Genomic DNA, 24,482 nt, shown 5'->3' with positions numbered 1-24,482 from the left:
CGGAGACAAAAGATGACCTTGGGCTTCTAGAAAGGAATGACAACAACACATTCCACAATTCTACTCATAACTAGATAAAGTAGAAGAATGTGGGTTAGACAGCATCACCATCAGATGGATTCGTAACTGGCTGACCAACCGCATTCAACGTGTAGTCCTCAATGGAACGGCATCTTGTATTATTGTATTACTCCTTTCTATTCCCCCTCCCAATTACTACACTACTGAAACAGCATAATGAAATAATAGAGTGTGTGGCAGGCCAAAGATCCTAAAAAGGAATATGACTGCAGGCCTGACACAAATATTGTAAATCTTGCTAAAATTCATTGATTTCATTGGATTATTTGGATATCTAAATTACTAAATTTATTTCAGCTGCGGCCCCTAGGGACAGTCGTTTATTTCTTTCAGGTCAGTTTATTAAAATTAAAGTGTACATTATTTTAGCCTGAATTTTGAAGTATTATAGTTATCTATGTTTACATTGTTTAATAGATTTGAGAAAGACCAAAGATTGGGCTTCTTTGAGCTAATTTGTTCACAGTGATTAATGTTTACACTGTGGCAGCCAGCCAGGTGATCTAGATTATTTTTATGGGGAAACTTGCTGGAAGTTTATTTTTAGCAAGCCTCACAGGAGGTGGCAGCACTAAAACAATTTTGGCTGATCTAAAAAAGCTGAGCAAGAATTTTCAGGGCTATAGACCAAATTTGGAAAATAAAAAAAATATGAGATCATATGAAGAAGTAGTAGAAAGAATTCGGCATTACTGCTTGGAAAGTAACATGGCCACTTAGTCCTCAAGAATCAAGCTCTCCTTGTTTATTAAATGCCAAACAATTAAATTGCTGGCTTTGTGTTCATATTATATAATTTGTTCCTGAAATGAAAGTCTGGCTATTGTGCCACACCCTGACAAGGAAGGTAACAAAAGTAATTTGTCAAAGTATAAGGACAAGGATGGGAAGTTGAAACTGATGGAACAGAAACAGATTTTTCTAGTTGGGAGAACTGTCTCTGTCGTAGATATTCTACGCAAGGGGCAAAAAGAGGTTTGAAATTTTAGAATTTATCCTGGACAGTTAGGTCTCCTGGTAAGAGGAAAACAAGTGATATCTGATATATCTGTTATCGGAACAAGAGACAGGTGAAAAATCAGGCCTCCTATTTGAAAGAGAGGCCTACAATGTTTATGCAGGAGAGAGATGCAAGAATCTTAACATTGATTTCACCATAAATAGGTCTTGAATTTGATATACTGGAGTCGTCGGAATTTTTTTTGTAATAACTTCTTAGCCTTTCAACAAAATGAAATACCTACCAAAAACCTCCTAATTTCTTGTGTTCCTGTTTAATTGGTTCCCACCAAGCTGTCAGGAGAAGCTTGACAAGGCTTTATAGTTTGAGGCCTTTAAAATGCTCACTTTAGTAAACTAACAGGCATTCAGAATCTTCATTCTCCAACTTCGGATATGAATCATTGGCTCCCAATGATTACAGTATCAAATTGGAGGACTGAGCAAGCCTAGATTCAGTGGGTAGGACCTTGAATTTCTGAATTGACTCTTGCTTCATTTCAGCCTCCTTTATTTCATAGGCCATTAAGAGAGGATATCTTGCTCTAAAACCCACATCCCCTCATACATTCATGGCTCCTACAATGTCCTGAGCTGAAGCTGAGCTCATTCTTCAATTTTTATTCTCCTCTCGGTCCTCTGTTCAACTTATTGAAGCCCAGAACTCCCGTACAGAACTTCTTTTTGTTTACTATGCTTTTTTATTCCTTCACCCCATCTTTAATCAGATTTTCCTATCACAGGTAGTCCTCGACTTATGACCACAATTGAGCCCAACATTTACGTTGTTAAGTGAACCATTTGCCCCATTTTATGACCTTTCTTGCCACAGTTGTTAAGCGAATCACGGCAGCCGATAAGTGAATAACACAGTTGTTAAGTGAATCGGGCATCCCCATTGACTTTGCTTGTCAAAGGGTTGCAACAAGGGATCACGTGATCTTGGGACACAGCAACGGTCATAAGTATAAGTCAAGTGCCAAACATTTAAATTTTGATCACAGGATCAGGGAGATGCTACAAAGGTCATAAGTGTGAAAAATGGTCAAAAGTCACTTTTTTCCAGTGCCATCGTAACTTTGAATGGTCACTAAATGAACTGTTGTAAGTTGAGGACTAACTGTACTACCCAAAGGCAATTCCATCAAGAAGAAGAAAAGGATAGTAAGTGTATTCTGAACAGACCAGTGGTGGGTTGCAGGCGGTACGTCCCGGTACGGGTATACCAGACCCAGCCCAGAGCACCGGGTACTGTTTCGGTTCGGGGCTCCGGAGGGCCCGCCCGCCCGCGCTCCTTACCGGTGTTTAAAGGCTTCTGCGCTTCCGTGCAGGCACGTGGCGCGTACAGTGCTTGCGTGATGCTCCGCGGAGCAGCTGGAGCATTGCGGAGCATTACGGAGGCGCTAAGTTGCCTGCACGTGCTGCCCGCATCCATGAGGACGCTGCTGGCCCCTTTCCAACCGTACCGGTTGGAACAGGATTTGCAACCCACCATTGGAATAGACGTAGCTACATCTTGAGAAATGGCCGGAGGTGGGAGGGGAAACACCTCAGGGAAGGTTTTTTTTAATGAACATATGCCCATTTTAAAAGATAAATAACTTATTGCCAATCATAGCAACATTTGTGCTATATTTTTCATATGCCAACATTCAGATTTTTGATTTGGTAGGAAAGTAGATGCAAACAATTGTTAATAACGAAGTATAAATGTTGTGATACTTCCTAGCTTGCAGTAAGAAGAGCAACACTCAGTAAGACCTTCACACCTGTGCTGCTTGGAAGTGCGCTGAAGAATAAAGGGGTACAACCACTATTGGATGCTGTTCTGGCCTATCTCCCAAATCCATCAGAAGTGCAGAATTATGCATTATTGAACCAGGAGTAAGTACTCAGAATGAATGGATATATATACTTGTAATTCTAGCTCATCTGGGAGAGCACCAGATTATGGAAAGCTTATCTAATTTTTACAGACCTTTTCCTAAACAAACAAACATCATCTCCAATGACTATATACCACTGCACTTTGGAGATTAGAAACTACATAACACAGTTTGCTTTCGTCCAGGATTAGGACTATTAATATTGCTGAAACTAAAATATATCATGCCAGTTATCATTGATATTCATACATAAAACTATTTTCCTACTCAAATTTTGGGGAAAGCTGCATTAAATTTCAAGTCGGTGTTAGGACATTTGATGAATAAGGAAATAAACCATTTTCCTGATAATGAAGAAATGCACAGATGTTTGGAGCTAGTAATGTTTTATAAAACATTGTCTATTTTCTCAGATTCTAGGAAATCCATGGCATAGAATCGCTTCTTGCAATTCTTTGTTTCACAAAATCATTTTCCTTGGCATAGAGACATGGTCATTTTATGATATCCCAGGCATCTTTATAGAACATCCTTCCCTGAGAAATGCCTACAAATTGAAAGCAGGGCATGATCTTGACTCTACCAGCTGCTCAAAGACTAAGAAAAAAAGTTAAGAGTCTGAAATTCCATTCAGTACAGTAGTACCTATAGTTCTCTCTCTTTCTATTGGACATAAAACACGAGAGATATCCTTACATCTGTAGTACTGCAAAATTTATTGCCTCTAGATATGGGATGACTTGGATTATTTAGCAGGTAATAAGGAGAGGCTAAATTTGTCACCATGGTTTTTTAAAAAAAGTAAATTTGAGATCCACTAACATTGTGGCAGATCCAGATTTAAAGCATGCTGTTGAATGAAACTTCAAAGTGGCCCCAGAATGTGTGGGAAGATAAACGCAACACCACTCTGATTCATTAAAGCAACACATTGTGACTACTGAAGCCATACCAATGGTGGGTTACGACTGATACGCCCTGGTACGGCATACCGGTGCCTGCCGGGAGCACCAGGTACTGTTCCCGCCTGTGCTCCTTACGGTATTTGAAGTTTTTGGGGCTTCCGCGCAGGCACATGGTACCTGCGTGACGCTCCGCCGAGCAGCTGGAGCATCGCGTAGTGTTGTGGAGGCGTTGCAGGTGGTAAGTACGCATGTGCGTGCTTGCTGCGCACGTTCATTTGGTGGGCGCCCAGCCCCGTTGCACCGTACTGATTGCAAAGGGATCCGGAACCCATCACTGAGCCTTGCCCTCCTGGAAACAGATGCCACTGCTTTAAGGAGTGACAGGCAGGTGCTGTATTTATATTCCTGTATGATTTGAAACAGCCCTTCTGAATCAAATCAAAAGCATTGCACAACCCAGTCATATCATCTGCTGTTGCAATGGTAGCTAGTATAGATGAAGCATTTTATAATAGTTCATCATTGGCCAAGAGTAGATTACATCAAACCTCCTGTGTTGATATACTTTCTATGAGTTACAACGTAAAGCGCTTGTAGATGTGCATAAAATGAAGACATTGTTTTGGGAAGAACACTGGCTTTATAGTTTTTCACAGTTCTTTCAAATGCACAATCTGTCAGACACCAGAGTAACTGATGTCTGCTGACAATGCTTTTTCCATTCCATCTCCAGCTCTCTTACGCTACTATTGTCCAACTCCACAGAACCTGATAAGCCAAGCTACATACTGCTCAAATGCTAATTCTTTATCTTACACAGGTCTTCATAGCTTGTGATAATGTGCATTAAGTTACTATGTACGTTAAAGCTTCACAACAATAGCAGATTGATAAATACTTTTAAAATATTGGCATTTAAACCGAATTTTATTTTGCTGAAGGGATAAGGCGGAAAAATCCAGGATTTTGCTAGGTTATTCCAGAGATGATTCCCTGCCATTTTTGGGCCTGGCATTTAAACTTGAGGTAAGTTTATATTTTAATTTAATAAAATAAAATATGCAATTATCAGAAAGGTATCTCCTCTATGAAAATCAGTGTGGCTGTTAGACTTAGTAGATGTTGAAGAATACATTACATTGTTTTGAACGAAAGTCTTACACTTTTTTTTAACCTTCTGAGCTTTTTGGTTTTTGCTACTTCCAGGCTGGGCGTTTTGGGCAGCTGACATATGTTCGTGTTTATCAAGGGATGCTAAAGAAAGGTAGCTATATCTATAACACCAGGACTCAGAAGAAAACACGGGTACAAAGATTCGCCCGTATGCATGCAGACAAGCTGGAGGTGAGTGAGGTGCCATTTCCAATTTATGCAGCCCTTTTTTTCAGCAAGTGAACTCTCCTCCTTAATAAGCAGAAGTAACTCACGATGCTGTTGCATTGAGTCTGTATCAAAGCAAGGATATTGAAGAGACGAGTCCCTTATCTGCACAGTGGGGTCTCAACTTACGTTTTCTTTTCTAACTATGTGGAATATTCTGTTCTCAGTCTCTCCTCTGGTCACTTCTATCATAGAGTAATGAACAGCAAGTGCCCTGAAGGATGAGAACAACTTGGCTTTCCCTTGGTTGTCTCCTCCACCTTTGTTTTGGTTCTGATCAAAAGGAAGAACACCTCTTTCTAAGCTATTTCCCAGTGTAAATAATATTTTACATATATTGTGTAGGCAAAAGAGAGTCCAAAATGTGAAAACACAAAGGAAGCTGTATACTATGTACATTGTGTGGGGTGTAAAATTCTTTTACTCTAATTTGCATACTTGCCTTTTTATGCCTCAGTTGTTTTCCATGGAGAGGAATGATTCAGATACACTTTATTTCTCAGCTGAATAGAGGAGGAGGAAGAGGAGATGATTCATCAGAGAGTTGGCAAGAGCTTTGAGTTTTATTTATTTAACATAGCTTCCTGCTGCTCTAGAAAGTCAGTTGATGCTTCAACAGTGATCGTCCTCTTTTTTTCAAGGGGAGTTCCTCACTCTCCAAGAGAGTCTGTTCCACTGTCCAGTCTCCAAAATATGGAGAAGTTGCGTATCTAAGAATGTGACCCCTTGAAGAATTATCATCTGGCTCGTTCTGTTGTGTCCTATGCTTTCCCCAACCCTAATCTGTGCCAATGCACTCTCTCCATTCTCTTCTTGGTGACTACCATTCTCTTTGCACATCAAATAAACGGAACAGCTTTCAAGAAATAGCAAATATCTGTTAGAATGCAAGACCATTTTCATTTAAATTGCTGGGCCTTTACAAGGAAAAGAAGAAAAGAGGAACAACATTTATGTGGATAGAGAAGTGTAAACGTAAATTTAAGAAGAATCTTATACTTTTAGAAGTACAAATATAACCCTTAATATGTTACAGAGTAGGAGTCTCTCTTAACTTAGTTTATCTTGAAGACTTTGTATCATGAATTCGGGATGGTAATTAACCTTTCCTTGAAATTGTTTTCCTTGTGTAAACAATTATTTTTTCACCTTGTTGGGAGCTGCTTGCCATTTTTTCAATCTTCCCAGATTTTCTGCTGATAAACAGCTAATTTATGATTGGCTGAGGATACATGGCCGCCAGTTTGTGATCAGGCCACCATCTCCCCATGTCAAATGCTTTCTAAGATGGCCCATAACAGGGTTTCAAAATGCATAATGTACCCACTAGCATAGATTCTCCGATATAGCAGTACACTGTTTCATTGTTCTTGAGAAACAATGCACTTACCTATGTAAATGAATTTGAAATTCTGAAATTTTATTTCATGTTGAATTATGTAAGTTTATATATGTGCACTAAAATTAGTGCATATATATAATCTGTTTATTAATGTTATACTTTGCCAACACCATTTCATGCCACATGCCAACTATAATAAGTATCTAAAGCATTGTTTTATTTTACTAGGATGTGGACGAGGTTTACGCAGGGGATATCTGTGCGGTTTTTGGCATTGATTGTGCTAGTGGAGATACATTCACAGAGAAAGACAATGTTAACTTTTCTATGGTAAGTTGTTAGCCGGAGTGTTGCAGAATTTTTTTGTTTAAGTCTTAAAAATTTGATCCCAATTTTCCTCTATCTATAAATGTAAATTTTTCAAAAGAGATTTTGAACATTTCAAATTGTGTGTGTGGCGGATGTGTGTCTTCCCTTCCTTAGTCCAAAACATACACACATTTGTGTATGTGCATTTATCTATCAATATATTAGCCTGCTATATGCAAGTTTTTAAAAACACAAGGCATAAATATATTAAACATAGAAAAAGTAGTTCTGCACTCTGGTCAAGTAGGAATAAGAAGAAACAAATCATACAGTGACTCTTTCTTGTGCCTTTGTCTTAAAACAGTCATAATAGTGTACAGATATTAAAGTATTTAATTAGGATGAAAGAGACCTACATTCAAATCCACTTTCACTCAAGGAAACTCACTGGATGTCTATGGATTAACCACTCATAGAGTTGTTATAAGAGAAGGAGGAAGTTCCTTATTGCAGGAGTGTCCAACCCTCAGTCTGTGGACCGGCACTGGGCCATGGCATGCCAGAAACCAGGCCACACAAACAAGCGAAGCCCCACCCACAGGATGCAGGCAGCACCCAAAACTATGCCCGCTCCGGTCCGCGGAAATACCTCTTTCCATGGAATCAGTCCCTGGTGCCCACAAAGTTGGGGGTTACTGCCTTATTGAGTTCCCGGGAGGAAAAGTAGGATATAACTCAATAGGGTAAATATATAGATGAATGTAAACCGTGTTTATATATAGGGTAATATGACTTTCTCTAAAAGGAAAGTGTTTGGATAGGCTGTTTCAGAAAACACTCCCAAGATTCGGAAAGAGGCTCAAGAATTTTCTCTGATCTTCTTGTGAAAGTGGGAGTGAGTAAACAAGGGAAATCTCAAATTATTCTGCTTATTCTATTATTCTTAGCCTTGTTTTTAGCTTTCCCTGTACAATGAAGGAAGTTGGGAAGTAAAATCCTGGAGTATGCTCCCAGTGTCTCATTTCTCCCAAGCCTTAACTAAATCCCAAGCCTTAATATCACTGACACAGGCACTGAAGAGGTTAATCCATATCTGATAACAATTGAATGCTCTTAAACCAGTTAGGTTTCCCCTGTTATCAGCATGTTCAGTTAATCCCAACTCTCTCAATAGTATAAAAACAAACATTTCCAATGAGTTGTTTAATTCCCAGTGATTTCGTGACTACAGTATGTCCATGTAACTTTCATAGCAACAAGAGTGGTTTGCTATTGTCTTCTTCCACTAATTTTTTTAACCTTCAGGTCTCCCTTGTAGCCTTGGGATTTTTTTTCTTAACAATCTGATGTCCAAATATGACCATGTCCAATCTTGCTCAGCTTCTCTTTACATACTGTGACAGCCAAATTGGCCAGATGATGCCATCCCACTGAGCCTAATAAACACAACTTAATTATATACCATATACATATACATATATATATACATACATATATATATTTGTTTTCGTAGATTTTCACGGGTGTAGGTATGCTGGTTTTGTTGTATTCGGGTCTTTTCCCGTGTAAGGTTGAGATTGTCTTTGCAACGTTTCGGCAGGATCACACCTGCCATCTTCACCAGCTTGAATATACACACACACACACACACACACACACACACACATATATATGTTGTATTTGTGCTGATAAAATAAAGGGAGACTAGTATAGATCCATTTCGAGCTATTTAGCTCTCATCAGCTAGCCATACCCTTACTGGGATTCGAACCTGGGCATATTTAGGCATACCAGGGATTCGAACCTGGGCATATTTAGGCATATCAGGGGTTGTAACACAAACACACACACACACACACACACACACACACATACACACACACACACACACACACACACACACATTTAGGCAACAAATCTACATTTAGGCAACAAAAACGGAATGCACAGGTACAGTATAGGTGATACCTTACTCAGTAGTAGTAACTGTGAAAGGGATCTTGGAGTCCTAGTGGACAACCATTTAAATATGAGCCAGCAGTGTGCAGCAGCTGCCAAAAAAGCCAACACAGTTCTAGGCTGCATCAACAGAGGGATAGAATCAAGATCACGTGAAGTGTTAATACCACTTTATAATGCCTTGGTAAGGCCACACTTGGAATACTGCATTCAGTTCTGGTCGCCACGATGTAAAAAAGATGTGGAGACTCTAGAAAGAGTGCAGAGAAGAGCAACAAAGATGATTAGGGGACTGGAGACTAAAACATATGAAGAACGGTTGCAGGAACTGGGTATGTTTAGCTTAAGAGAAAGAAGGACTAGGGGAGACATGATAGCATTATTCCAATATCTCAGAGGTTGCCACAAAGAAGAGGGAGTCAAACTATTCTCCAAAGCACCTGAGGGTAGAACAAGAAGCAATGGGTGGAAACTAATTAAGGAGAGAAGCAACTTAGAACTGAGGAGAAATTTCCTGACAGTGAGAACAATTAATCAGTGGAACAGCTTGCCTCCAGAAGTTGTGAATGCCCCAACACTGGAAGTCTTTAAGAAGATGTTGGATAGCTATTTGTCTGAAACGGTATAGGGTTTCCTGCCTAGGCAGGGGGTTGGACTAGAAGACCTCCAAGGTCCCTTCCAACTCTACTATTGTATTATTGTATTGTACATACATGTTTCTCTCAGGTCTAATATTTCTATCATATGTCTCAAAATGTGGTACATGAAGTTCTTGTGTTTCAGCTTTCATTTGAAGAGGTTGTCCTGCCTATTAAACATTGTGTTCAATTAATTGCAATTATAGAATAATATGAAAGGTGTGGCATGCTGCAGATATACTTTTATACGGTGGAAAAATTGAAGTCTTGTCAACTTTTAGATACATGATTTATTTTATACATTTTAATTGAGGCAGGATTGTATGAAAAAGATTCAGTGACAGCTTTTTCATTGACAGGTAGTAGCAAAGCTAACCAATAAATTGCACAGCTGTAATTACAACAGAAGGTGGAGGCAAAAGGATGAATTTCGTTTTCTAGCTGCAAGCATTGTTCTATAGTTCTTGAAAATATATATATAACAGTAATTTCATCATTAACTAATATATGCTATTGATTTGCAACAAAATGGATGGTTAGTCACGAATGTCCCACATTCTGCAAATTTCCATGCCCTATTTAATTCCCCAATGACTGCCACAGACTTGTTTTAAGATACAACTTTTGTCCTTGTTAATAAACAGTCCTGAAATAATTTTTTGGCTACTTTTAAATTTAGTTGGTTGCTGGTGAATACAAGCTGCAAGCAAGCTTCAAATGTTAGTAGCAGCCAGTGGATAGGCACATTGGAGACATAGAGAAGACAGTAAGTGTGTTCAGACACATTCATGGCCAACGAGTAGCCTAAAATCATCCAGTCCCTTCATGCATGTCATAATTGACAGCTTTTGGTGTCTATTCAATTAGTTTTTCCCATTTCCCCCTCCCCGAAGTCTTCAGATTTGATCCGGTAATGCAAGTGGAGTAGAACCTCAAAGCACATCCACCAAAATAGTTGAATTTCAGCATCATGATTTCATGTTTTAAGGAGTGATATAATATTTGGAGTTGGAGAAGTTTGTATCTTAGAAACCTTACACCTTAACTTCCCCAAAGCATGATGCAAATAATTAGCCCTATTGTTTCTGATAACAATATAGAATCATCAAGTGGGGCCCAACTTTTCAAACATTACATAGTCCTGCAATAATAAGGATCTTAACACTGGGCATTTTGAATTATAGGAAATGCAGGAAGACAGTACAGTGATATTCTAAAGGTGTAGCCTACTAGTACAATATAATGGGTATGAAATATATTCAAGAAAATGCATGTTTATCTTATAAAGTCTTTTAATTTGTTTTTAATATTTGAAAAGACTTGTCTAACAGCAGTGATGACTTCTAGAAAAACTATATTAAGAAATTGTTTCTGTGGATTCTCTTTATAGGAACCTATTCATGTACCTGATCCTGTTGTTTCCGTAACAATGAAACCAGTCAACAAGGTAAGGATCGGAAGTAAAAAACAAAACAAAATTAGTGGAATAAATTATGTGTGATCTTATTGGGGCTTTTTGACAGTAGTAAGCAAGAGTATGTTGGAACTTCTGTATTAAAATGTAGCGTATTTCTCGGAGTATGAGACGCACCTTAGTTTTCGGGGAGGAAAACGGGGAAAAATTCTGCCTACCAGGTATTCATCTGACTAGTGTCCTTAGTGTGGTCACTTTCAGCACATAAGTTTGCTGATTCTGAGTGCACATGCGCTTTTTATCCCCTGGTTTGGGATAAAAAACAGCTTTTAAAGCACAGCTGATCGTTGGAGGGAGCAGCAATGAGAAAAGCAGGCAAAGCACACTTCACTTGTTAGCGCCTCATTAGGCTGAAAAATAGCTTCAAAATTTTTACATTCATGCACCCAAATTTTCAGCCTCTTTTGTGTGTGTGTGTGTGTGGGGGTACGTCTTATACTCGTCTTATATTCCGAAAAATACGGTAATTGAAACATCTCAGCCTGGAAGCTCTTTTTCTGCTACCGATTGTCCTTGCTTAACGATGGTAACTGTAAGTGGAATTTCTATCACCAAGCAGTGAAGTCATAAAGCACAACATTATGTGATCACATTGCATAGCAACATCAATCCTGGCAGTCCCTATTGCTGTCATTATGGGAGGAACAGTTCCTTAAGTGAGGACCTCATGTGACTAGGACAAACAATGGGGAAGCCAGCAGGAAGCTGCAAATCCTGGTCACAAGTCCCAAAGGTACTTTTTTCGGGAGGCAACTGGACCTAAATTTGGAACAGCATTCCCTGTGAGGTTTGTTTAGCTCTCACCCTGATGACCTTCAGAAAAGCATGATCGGTTTTAATATTTTCTCAGCAGGGCAATTTGTGAAACACCTGTGTTATTTCTTGCTTGACTTTTGTTGTGCTACTGTTAGTTAATTTGGTTGTGGGACTTTTTAAACCATGTTTTTAATCTACTGTATAGCACTTTGAGTCGCTTTGGTAAGGTAACCATATAAATTGAATAGATATTCTCTCTCCTTTTAGAACGATGACAGGTTTGCAAAAGGCATTAATCGTTTTGTAAGAGAAGATCCCACTTTCCGAGTCTATTTTGACACAGAGAGCAAAGAGACAATTGTTTCAGGAATGGGAGAACTACACCTGGAAATCTATGCTCAGGTGAGTATTAAGTTTACACTGGGACTGGTGCTATTGTATTGTCACTTGACAAAAACATTTATTTAATTTGGCCCGTTGGAACCTAGTACAGTTACAGGTTCCATATCACCATACCAAATAAATCATTCAGCTAGCAGTTTCTTGTATTACAATATCTGATGTTCAGGTTTTCATTTTTGAAGCATTTGGAGCAAGGCATTTTTACTAAAGAAAAAACGTACACATTAGAAGGCAATGCTGCATCTGTTACATATGATATTCTATTTGGGGAGAAATCCAAAAAGTATCTTTTGCTTCCCCAATTTTGGCTTGCATTTGTTTCAGTGATAGCATTGTTGGGATTCTAATGCTTTAATAGCATTAAATTAGGCTGTTTAGTCAAAATGTATGTATTTGGCAGTGCGTTTAAATCAATAAAAACTTTGTGTCCTTTGTGTTTAGAGAATGGAAAGAGAATACGGTTGTCCTTGTGTGACTGGAAAGCCTAAAGTAGCATTCAGAGAGAGCATTGAGGCCACTGTACCGTAAGTATTCAGTTCTAATAAGTAAGAGCTGCCAAACCAGAGTCAAGGATATTTGAATTGGAAGGGTATCTAAAACCTCCAAGTAGTATTTTTATCAGCTGCTATGTAGTTGCTTTCACCTCATCAATTGAAGAACATGTAAGATTTAATTAATATCACTGTGACTGGCGATTATTCTGTGCTACTTTCACTCCATGCTGTGGATGCCATAGAACTTGCATGTGCCAAGGAATAATTTCCTGCAAATAAAAAAGACGAAATGTTAGAAATATTCAAGTTTTAGGGAAATCTGGGAAGTATATTTTATTTCTGAGTATTGTATCAAGACAAGGTTCTGCCCCCTTTTTTTTGGTACTTTATGCCACATTCCATTTCTTTCTTTTTTTCCTATCTCTTTTTCCTATTAATAAAGGTTATTGAGCTATAGACCAGGCAATTCAAAATGTGGATCACAAAAAAAAAACATCCTAAAACATTGTCTGATGTACTTTGATTTGAAAGCTAGATTTTCAGATCTGTAATGCAAATGTGCTCTAGGCTTTTGAATTGTGAAACAGAAAGTTTGCAAGGCTGCTGTAGTTGCTTCCAGGGTGGAAATAGAGAGGAACCTCACAGCCCTAGTAAGTTGAATTTTGCAGATCATGAACTTGGAGTGAGAATGTGCACCTGTGTTTGTGTGTGTATCTCCAACCTTGTCCTTTGTACTTCTGCTACTTCAGTTCCCCCACTGCCTTTTCTGAATGATATGCGGTACCACCACTGAGTCTCCCCATAGCTCAGATTTGCATGAAAGTGGGCTCCCTGGCTAGCATTATCTTGTAGTGCTATGGTGTTTTTAGAAAAAGCGTAGGAGGTAGACTTTGCTGTACCCTTGCAATTAACTTACATCTGACAAAAGGACTCCGCCTGCATATGGCAGTAAAACGGAGTGAGCAGCTAAAGCTTTAGAGAGCAAAGCCACATTTCAAAATGTCCTTGACAGACTTGAACATTAGGCTAAATCCAGCTGGATGATTGATTATTCTGGCTTATGTGCCAGTCCAATATGTTCAAGTTTGAACAGCAGTACTCATTCTATGGTTCAGTTTTTCAGAAAAATGCTAGGGCCAAATGATCAAATTTATAAGCATATCCAGCTGGGGGGATTGTAACTAACACAACCCAGCCACAACCTGTTGCTACATCTTGAGCAGTCAGTCAAGTACAGGCAGTCTTCAACTTACAACAGTTTGTTTAGTGACCGACCAAAGTTACAACAGCACTGAAAAAAGTGAATTATGACCAGTTTTCACACTTACAACCGTTGTAGCATCCCCATGGTCATGTGATCAAAATTCAGATACTTGGCAATTGACTCATATTTATGACCGTTGCAGTGGTCCCAGAGTCAGGGGGCAAACTCACTTTAAAATGTTTCACTTAGCAACATAAATGTTTGGCTCAATTGTGGTTGTTAAGTCAATCACATCTTAAAGGCCCTTCAAAATAACCAGGTATTGTAATCTACGAGAATTCTAATAGAGAAGAGACCACACTTTTCTGTTCATTGTACCAGGGAGATGGTCTGACACTGGGAATATTCAACAGTGAATTCCTGTTTCTAGATAGGAGAGGGAAACCCTCAGGTGGGCAAATATATAGCATTTCTGGTTTCTGAGATTCAATTCAGGAAAATAAACAATATTCATCCTTGGTTAAATTTTGGTCCTCAACTCAGAGGTCAGTCCTAAAGCTTAGGATAGTATTGTGACCCCTATTTTCTTAAAAATATGTATATGTAGCCCTTGATTTACAATAAATTACGTAATGACCATTTGAAGTTACAACAAACTTTGTTGTACAATGCACTGAAAAAAAGTGACTTATGACCATTTGTTTTTAAACTTATGACTATCGCAGCATCCCCATGGTCATGTGACCAAGATTTGGATGCTTGGCAATTGGTTCGCACTTATGACGGTTGCAGTGTCCCCAGATCATGCAAACACCCTTTGCAATTTTCTGAGAAGCAAAGTTAATGAGGAAGCCAGATGCACTTAACCGGATTATTAACTTACCGTTGATTTACTTAACAACTGTGGCAAGAAAAGTCATAAAATGGGCCAAAACCCGCTTAACAGATGTTTCACTTAGCATGATAAAATTTGGGCTCAATTATGGTCATCAGTCAAGGACTACTTGGATATCCAAAGTTGCTAACTAGATTTTTAAAAAAGGAGCATCTAGATCAAAGGAAATGATAATTCCCTTTCCACTGCCTTTAGTAAGAACTACTGTATGCTTAGAAATCAGCAATGGCCACCTGTAAAGTCTTCTTCATTTCTTTCAATACTAAATGCTGTTGTAAAAGAACAACCGTAACTGATAGTTTGAACAATGGTACCCTTGCAGGCATTTAAGATTCCCTACCAAGAAGTCTTTGATCAGTGTAGCCTGAATTTTGAAACTGATGTTAATATTTTCAGTTTGACTGTTGTCTGGGCTTGGGCATCTTATTCAATCCCTACTGCTCTTCCCAATAATGACTATGAGTTCCCTTTCAAATTTAGATTTGCTACCATAGAGCTCACGGTTCTGGTCTTTTGGGGTTTCATTTTGATAACACAGGTGGTTTAGAAGCCAAAATATTCCATGCTTTTTTTTTTGCCCTCCCATTGAATTATAAGCATTAAGCAGCATTCCCATTCTGGAAACAAAAGCTGGGATCTGCTCACGACTAAGTAAGAGTGTTATCTTGTTCTTCGGGATATCTTGTTCTTATGTTTTGCTGGACATGAATCAGATCAGGCTGCACTTATAGAGTGCAGGTTACAGGTAGTTCTTGACTTACGGCCATTCAAAGTTACAACAGCACTGAAAACGTGACTAATGAGCGATCCTCGCTTACTACCATTGCAGCATTCTCCACAGTCACATGATCAAAATTTGGGTGCTTGGCAACTGGTGTGTGTTTTCTATGTTACAGTATCCTAGGGTCCTATGGTCACTATTTGGGACCTTTCCAATCGACTTCCAACAAGCAAAAGTCAATGGGGGAAGCTGGATTTGCTTAACAACTGTGTGAGTCTCTTGATAACAGCAGTGATTCACTCAGCAACCATGGCAACAGGTCTTAAAACTGGGCATGACTTACTTAACAACCACCTTGCTTAACAGCAGAAATTCTGCTTCCAGTTGTTGTTGTAGGAATCGTGGTAGCGCAGTGGTTAAAATCCAGTATTGCAGACTAACTCACTCTTCACTGCCAGGAATTCGAGTTCGATTGTGACCTGCTCAAGGTTTACTCAGCCTTCCATCCTTTCGAGGTTGGTAAAATGAGGACCCAGATTGCTGGGAGCTATAGGCTGACTTTGTAAACCACTTAGGGAGGGCTGCAAAGTGCTGTGAAGTGGTATATAAGTCTAAGTCTATTGCTATTGTAAGTTGAGTAGTGCCTGTATAACACTGCTCCCTATTTTGGAACAATTTCTTATATATCCAGTTTAGTGTCCTTGACTGTTGCCTGGACAGTCCAATATTGTTGTTATATGAAAATAAGATGCATAACTTTCGCTGTGCCTTTAAAAAAAAAAAAGCAAACACGTTTTCAAAATGTTACTTACCTGGGAGGCAATATCATGGAATAAAACCTCATAGGAAAATTCAAGATAGTCATCCTTTCTTTTCTGAAACCATAAAAGGGAAAACCAGTTCAGCAGCTACAGTCCTTAGTTAAGTACAGCATTAATTTTATATAATATACAGAATGTATATTTGAGAACAGAATAAAAAGAAGAGATTTAGTTTTCCTTTCTTTTAATCACATAAGCTTAGGTGCAAAGCCCCCAAGTTTAAAAAAAGTTCTATTGGCTCAAGCAACTATAGTTCGAAACTTTTCTCTTTTAAAAAACCCAGAGGGTTATATTCTCTCTTAAGGAGAAATAATACTTGTCTTATCCCAGAAAATTGTTTACTCATTTTTTGCTTATTATTTTATGACACTTTGCTTATTTTCTCATAATATTAAACCATTAGGGAGTGACTCCTTGGCTTATTGCAGTTTCATGACCTCGTATTCCTTATAATTTCAGGGTAAAACAGAATAGAAAGGGTTTAAAAAAAAGGCAGCATATTGCAGGAACTAATCTATACTGTGCTATAATCTCATGTTTGTTTTTGGTATTATCCCCAACCTCAAATAACGTGTTATCAAATTGTAAGGGAAAAATAGTACAACCATCGGTCCAGAAAAATTGTTCAGCCGTATTATAAAAGAACAAAACAAAATTAAAAATAAAATGCAGCAAAGTACTCAGAAGTGTTCTTTTTAAGCTGGGATAGGAAATGTCTGGCCTATGATCTGAATCAAGATTCCACGTAACTAACCTGTAAAATGACCTCTCTTCCCCCTTTTAACCTTTCCATCTCTGGCATTTGTGTTAGTCTTTCCTGAGCTGGTGGGTCTTGTAATTTGTGAATCCCAGATTTCTCAAGAGGGGAATGCCAAATAGCATGACTTCTGTTATTATTTGGGCTCTGTAGTTCTTTAATGTTTATTTTATTAAATTTATTATGCTGCCCATCTCACTGTCAAGTAGCTGGACAGCTGCATTATTTTTGCTCTGGGGAAACGAGTTAGTGATTTTTGAGTCATAAATAGTGAGGTTGATGTTCTTAAAACAGTCATAACGTAGAAGTGGGAAGCGGTCTTTTGGAGGAGGGGTCGGAAAGAAACTCTAATTGAAGTCAGTTAAGACTTTGACTTACCACTTGTTTGACTTTTTTAATTTGAATCATATTGTACCAGGTGTTTTCTGTCGAATTCTGCCATGCTATATATCCAGAGGCAACCTTGGCTAAGTTGAAAATAGGCTTCATTTCTGCTGGTATATTTCCATGATTATCTGGAAATATAAGTAAAAGTTGTAATGAAATAAATTTTGAGACAGAGAAAATGCAGGGCTAAACGCAATATTGTGAATAGGCGTGCTTTAGCAAAATTTATCTGGATATGCAACATGCATTCTTTCTTGTGTATCTGGAACTTGGATTTTGATCTAGTAGCCGTGTAGTTGAAATAACTATTGAAAAAAGAAGAAAAAGCTTAAGTTTGGGTGGACAACACTATGTGGGCAACATTGGGCATGTATTACTCTTAAGATCCATATTGGAGGTAATTATAATTCTAATAGCTACAGACATCCTATAACCAAATATGATTGTTGTTTGGCACCATTGTTGGGACCATAAATAATTTCTGTTTATTTGTTTTGAAATTTTATATGGTTACCCGTCTTCAATATATGACTCTGGGTATTGAGCATAGTACTAAAAATCAAATTTAAGGTTTTTTTTAAAAAAATCCAGTGGAGAGAAAAATATATCCAAAGACTTCATAATAGCAATTTCACAAACAAAGATATATTATGGGCACACACCACACATCCTGGCCCAATGCATGAGGAAAAAAACCAGGCCTTCTCAGCCTTCTGAAAGACTGAGAGGGTCAGGGCTCCCCAGATCTCAAGGGTAATGTTGTTCTATTGGGCAGCAATCATGACAAAGAAGCCTCTGTAAGATGATAATGTTCTATAGAAGGGATTTCGATCATTGTCATTCTGTTGGATCTGAAACAGCCAGAAACCTTAAGAGACCAGGTGGTCCAGCAAGTAACCTGGTCCCATGTCAGGTGTGACTTCAAGGGCAGCACGACAGAGAGCACAGTGCAGTAATCCAATTGGGAAATGATTAAGGCAGGAAGGACAGTGAGCAGAGCCCACCCCACCCTGGTCCAGGAAGTGGATTTAACTTGCACACAAGACAAATTCTTGCAAAGGCCCCTCTGGCCAGGGTTGCCATTTTCTTTTAGAGAAATGGGCCCCCAGATAGTGCACCAACTTAGTCTCGGGAAGTGCTTCAGGCAATATAGTGTGCACCCATGTTAATCTGATATTTTTAAAACAATCTGGTATTTTATACTAAAGTAATAGATATATCATGAGATAAGTACGCATAGACCAGGATTCACTTTTTAAGACTCCTGGTTTGTTATCATAACGTGTTTCCAAGAAAAAAAATAAAAACACTGTAAACAGAAATGCAAGTAATGCATTTATATATCGTTGCTTATTTATGGATTTTAAGAAAAGGGTGAGATAGGATGTCACCGTGCAAACCTTACTTTTTTTGTATTTCCAATCACGATGACTCTGACTGGTTCAAATAAAAGTCAGATCTCCTTATTCAGATAGTGAATAACAGAAATGAAATAAAACAGAATGTTTTTTTAAAGGAGAAGTACATGCAAAGATCTCGTAAAAATATTTAAAATAGGTATGTGCCTGCAAGAAATGGTCACACATCCTAATGAATAGGAATATGGTCAGGCCTCTAGACCAGTGATGGCGAACCTATGGCACGCATGCCACAAGTGGCACGCGGAGCCATTCGTCAGGGCACGCGAGGCGCTGCCCTGTCAGCTGGCCAGTGTGCATGCGCGCGCTGGCCAGCTTAGTTCACCTTTTTAAAAGCTATTTTTCGCCTTCCCCAGGCTCCAGAGGCTTTATAGGAGCCTGGGGAGGGCGAAAAGAGCCTCCCCCGCCCCTCCAGAGGCTTCAGGAACCGTCCCTGATGCCTTCGGAACGCTTAAAACGACCCTCCGAGCAAACCGGAAGTGACTTCCAGTTTGCTCGGAGGGTGGTTTTAAGCGCTCCGAAGGCTTCAGGGAAGCCTCGGACGGTCCCTGAAGCCTTCGGAATGCTCAGTGACTTCTGGTTTGCTCGGAGGGTGGTTTTAAGTGCTCCGAAGGCTTCAGGGAAGCCTCGGACGGTCCCTGATGCCTTTGGAACGCTTAAAACCACCCTCCGAGCAACCCAGAAGTCACTTCCGGTTTGCTCGGAGGGTGGTTTTAAGCGCTCCGAAGACTTCGGGGAAGCCTCCGGACAGTCCCTGAAGCCTCCGGAGGGCCTCCGGGGGAGCGGGGGAGGCTCTTTTCGCCCTCCCCAGGCTCCTATAAAGCCCCTGGAGCCTGGGGAGGGCGAAAAAAACATGTAAAAATGGGGGGGTTCGCGCGTTGCATTATGGGTGCGGCACGCCCGCACACAATCCCCCTGCGCTCCCCCCACTTGTGGCACGCGAGCCAAAAAAGGTTCGCCATCACTGCTCTAGACCTTTGTATGTTGGAATAAAAAAATGCAAAACCTGCCATTAAGAGGAAGGGAAGATTTCTGGAGCTTCCTATCAGTTTTTAGATAGGAATATATACTGTAATAGTTTACGTTTAGGGTCTCCTGTCACTGGTTATTTGAAAACACAAATAAATAGATGTTATTTAACTTCAGAATGCAACACTTTAAATGGCAACATTGAGTATTACCTGGTATATTTTTGGCCTCTAATGGCTCGGTCAGGTGCTGAATTCTGTTGTAGAATAGGTTGTCTGCTTCTTTTGAATGTGTCTCAAACTCCCCTTCCACAGTATAATGTATTTCAGGAGGGGCAGGTGTGTCACCATGATGATAAAGTATCTCGGCTGTGCAATTCAGGTAGCTGCCCTGTTGCAGAAATAATTGGACCAGTTTAAAAGTTCTGTAGGTATTGCTAGCAGCATGGAGTTATCATTTGGCTTCATTTTAATTCACAGTAAACCTGATGCCATCCGAATGAGCTAGATCAAGTCTTGCTTTGCAGCAACGTTGCTCAGCTTCGGCAGCTTTAAGGTTTGTGGGTAATAATGATGAATGGTTTACAACTCCATTCGATGATGGATTCTGTTATCGTGTCACCAGGACCATTTATGTAGAAAAGATAAGATGTCATTTCATATTTATCCTCCACATTGTATGGTGGGATAATTCAGTAGCAAGAACTTGATGGTATGTAAGGTCCCCCCATTAAAAAAAAATTGAGATCATATCACAATAAGTCCTTGTTTTTTAAAGGGGTTTTGTATTTTGTTTAAAACTTTTTTGAGTCTGTACACTGTGCTCTTCTTAGGTAGCCCATATATATGTGTGTGTATCAGTGGTGGGTTTCAAATTTTTTTAGAACCTCTTCTGTAGGTGTGACCTGCTTTGTGGTAGTGGCTTACCGGCCATGTGTCCGGGTGGGAGTGGCTTGGCAGTCATGTGACTGGGTGGGCATGGCCAACTTGTAAAATGTGGTGAAACTTAACAACACTCTTGCTTAGCAACCAAAAGGTTGGCTCAGAAACTCTGGCATTTGAAGCATGCAGGTCTTAAAGCTGTCAAGTTACAAGACCCTTGCACCCTAACCCTTTAGAAAAAAAAACCCAGGGGTGTTCAAACCTGACAGCTTTAAGACTTGTGGACTTCAACTCCCAGAATTCCTCCTCCAGTCATGTTGTCTCAGGAACTCTGGCATTGAAGTGTGCAAGTCTTAAAGCTGTCAAGTTACAAGACCCTTGCACCCCTAACCCTTTAGGAAAAAACCCCCAGGGATGTTCAAACTTGACAGCTTTAAGGTTTAGATAGGACTCTTAGAGGCGGGCGGGGCGATTGGTGAGTCAGCCAATCAGTTAGCGGTGGGCGGGGCAAGCGTCGTACGGGTGGGCAGGGGGAGAGAGCTGAAACTGGTTCTAAATGGCACAGTAGATTTGTGGAACCTCTTCTATAGAAGGGGTTAGAACTGGCAGAAATCCACCCCGTGTGTGTGTGTGTGTGTGCGCGCGTGCATGCGAGCGCGCGCGCACACACACACACATCAAATGTGTGCTAGATGGAATAGAGATTTGAGGAGGGTGGAGTGGCTTTAAGCCTTGACTTCTGGATTGCGAAGAACAATGTGCTTTTGTTTTAATTGCCATTACATAATAAACCACAGTTGCTGGGATCATAGTGAGTTTAAGCCATAAAACATGACTAATAATTTACAATAGCTTTGAATTTGCTTTCTGTCTCTTGCAAACAATTTTTCATCACCATTATTGCTATCGGCAACCATGAGAGGGTGGATGATCTGAGGATTCCTGCTCTAGACAGATAGTTGGATTAAAAGACACCTCTAACCTATGATTATGAGGAAGTTTGGCTTAGAAAAGAGGAAAGGTTTTAACCTCAGCCCCTACAGACATGCATCCATAAACACACATCCCAGCAGCCTTCCCTTTGCCTTTCTCAAAACAGCTTCCCTCATTCCTAATAGTAGCCTCAAAATAGTGATTTGAGGCAGAGCTGCCCACATTACGTATGTTTATTTAGGGTGGGGATGCAGATTAGGGCCTCCAACATCTGTGTCAGTCCCTAAACGTCATTCATCTTATACTAAAGAAAATACAAGACCCAAACTTACATTCTCAATGCTTTCTTTCACTTCAAACTTAAGACGGTATTTATGCCCAGAACCTGGAATGTTCTAAAATAAAAAGAGAATTATTACATTGCTTGCCTTGAATATTTTGGTAGAGGTTTCTATTCTTTATCTGTATGGGTTTATTAGTGAAAACAGGAAGGGAAAGGCGTAAAGCCTTTAATTTAAGCTGTTTGCTGAAAATCAAAGTGAACTGTCATAAAGTGATTCTTTAAAATTCTGATGTGTTTGTGAAATTCATAGCATGGCAACCTTGCAAAGGTAAACATGTGGTACATTTATTCCATCTTTTCCAGCTTGTGTTGAGGTGTTTTGAGGACTACAAGTCCCATAACCCCAGTATATATGATCATGGCTGTGAGGGTATAGTCCCAACATTTTCAGTGATTTTCAATTGCTATTTTGCCCAGATCAGTATTGTTATTTAGGGAATGCAAATCACTAACAATCTTTAAAAAAAAAAAAAAGGTTTCCCATTGATATTTTCACTTTTAAGTGCCCTGGTGTAGCAATGGTTAGAATGCGATATTGCAGACTAACTGTGGTTGCCAGCAGATGGGCAGTTTGAGTCTCACACGCTCAAGGTTGGCTCAGCCTTCCAGCCTGCCAAGGTCGGTAAAATGAGGCTCCAGATTGTTGGGGGCAATAGGCTGACTCTGTAAATCGCTTAGAGAGGGCTGTAAAGCTGCATGTAAATGCTATATAAATATAAGTACTATTGCTATTGAAAGGGATGCAGTGGCTCAGTGGCTAAGACGCTGAGCTTGTCAATCAGAAAGGTTGGCAGTTTGGCGGTTCAAATCTATAGCGCTGCGTAACGGAGTGAGCTCCCATTACTTGTCCCAGCTTCTACCAACCTAGCAGTTCGAAAGCATGTAAGAATGCAAGTAGAAAAATAGGGACCACCTTTGGTGGGAAGGTAAACAGCGTTCCGTGCGCCTTTGGCGTTTAGTCATGCCGACCATATGACCAAGGAGACATCTCCGGACAGTACTGGCTCTTCGGCTTTGTAACGGAGATGAGCACCGCCCCCTAGAGTCGGGAATGACTAGCACATATGTGTAGGGAGGGGGGAGGGACCTTTACCTATTACTATTGCCCGGGTCTGGGAAATGCAATGATGGATAGCTTGGGAAAGCCCACGAAGGGATGACAATCCTGAGTTGAAGGGGCTTAAAAGTTGCAGGTGCGATTCGTACCGTGGGCGAGGAGACAAGTTTGGACGGGGGAAGTTGTGTTTTGTTTTTAAGCAGGAAGGGAGGCGCCTCGGGATCAAAATTCAATACCCCCCCCTTGCTCGCCTCCAGGACTCTTCCCCCCCCCCCCCCCCCTCTGCTCTTGGCAGGTCTGTAAGCTCTGGCGGGAGGTAGCCGGGCGGGAGGCGCCTTTCCTTCCTTCTTCCCTCCTTCCCTCCGGGGCTCACCTCCAGGCTGGCTTGCTTCACTGGCCCCATTTCGAACAGCCTGTGCGGGCTCCCGCGCTGATAGGTGAGGTAGTGGAGCACCACGCCGGCGGCTCTGTTGGCCGCGGAATGGGACGGCGGGATCTCCATCGCGCCGGGGGAGAGTTGCGGGCCGCCGAAAGGAAGCTCCCCGAGGAGCGGCTGGGCGGAGCCGGTTGCGGCTCGCGGAGGCCTCTCCGGGACCGCCAGCACCAGGGAAGCCGGAAGCAGCAGCTGGAAGAGCCGAGCGAGGGCTCCTGGGCCGCCGAGGGTCCGCATCTCCGCGGGGCTGCAAGGAAGGGGCCCTGATCCGAGCGCGGCTTCGATTGCAGGAGCCCGAATCCGACCTCAGCTTCGGAAAGCGGCTGAGAAACGATTGGAAACCGTCCTTGAAGTCAAGTTCCCTCCTTCAAACTATTGGGCGTGACGGCTCCCGCAAGGAAAAAAACAAGGCGATCCGGGGATTAATTGGTTCTTGGGGATTAATTGGCCATGAAAGAGCCTCCAAGGGGATTGCGGTCAGAGGGCAAAGGAGAAGGTCCCATCCCGAAGAATGTTTGTTTTTAGAGAGCAGAGTTCGCTGGCAATTCAGAGAAAGGGTTGGACGGTGCTTCCTCCTCCCTCCCTCCTTCCCTCTTCTTCTCCCCCCCCCCCCCCCACGACCTGGGGCTAAATTCAGTTATTTGCCGAGTGGAGCAAGCCAACCTTATGCCACCAGACTTGAAATTTTGGGCTTAGACCAGGGGTGTCCAAACTTGGGAACTTTAAGACTTGTGGACTTCAATTCCCAGAATTCCCCAGCCAGCCATGCTGGCTGGGGAATTCTGGGAATTGAAGTCCACAAGTCTTAAAGTTCCCAAGCTTGGACACCCCTGATATAGAATAAAGCTGTTGAAAGTCACTTACTTTAGCCCTACTTTGATTTTTCAGATCAAAATCTAATACTAAACACAAGAGAAAGGGAGAGAGGGAGGTTTTAAAAAAAAATCATAAAGGTTTTTAAATGATTATTTAAAATGACACAAATTAATGAAGAGTTCATGTCTGATTTTCAGCTAACAAGAAACTGTGGTACAATGA

The 24,482-nt window shown here is 40.6% G+C and overlaps 2 protein-coding genes across 2 annotated transcripts in view; one reads left to right on the top strand and one right to left on the bottom strand.

The window, feature by feature from the left end:
• The window catches only part of GFM1 (G elongation factor mitochondrial 1), a 43,980-nt gene that overhangs the window by 11,585 nt on the left and 7,913 nt on the right, over nt 1-24,482 (top strand). Inside the window, exons 7-13 of the mRNA XM_081954245.1 lie at nt 2,810-2,964; nt 4,813-4,897; nt 5,078-5,215; nt 6,822-6,923; nt 10,890-10,946; nt 11,997-12,131; nt 12,573-12,655. Coding sequence (XP_081810371.1) covers nt 2,810-2,964; nt 4,813-4,897; nt 5,078-5,215; nt 6,822-6,923; nt 10,890-10,946; nt 11,997-12,131; nt 12,573-12,655 — 755 coding nt within the window. The remainder of the gene's footprint in view (nt 1-2,809; nt 2,965-4,812; nt 4,898-5,077; nt 5,216-6,821; nt 6,924-10,889; nt 10,947-11,996; nt 12,132-12,572; nt 12,656-24,482) is intronic.
• Nucleotides 12,779-24,069, bottom strand: LXN (latexin). Its single transcript, XM_081954246.1, has 6 exons — nt 23,385-24,069; nt 21,944-22,006; nt 20,010-20,187; nt 17,402-17,538; nt 16,258-16,320; nt 12,779-12,894 (listed from the first exon to the last, which is right to left on the bottom strand). Exons 1-6 carry the CDS (start codon nt 23,679-23,681, stop codon nt 12,811-12,813), a joined length of 822 nt encoding a protein of 273 aa, XP_081810372.1. The 5' UTR covers nt 23,682-24,069; the 3' UTR covers nt 12,779-12,810.

The sequence above is a fragment of the Natrix helvetica genome, assembly GCF_964273705.1.
Source record: "Natrix helvetica genome assembly, chromosome: 5".
NCBI lineage: Eukaryota > Metazoa > Chordata > Lepidosauria > Squamata > Natricidae > Natrix > Natrix helvetica.
This window is presented reverse-complemented; position numbering and strand designations above follow the sequence as displayed.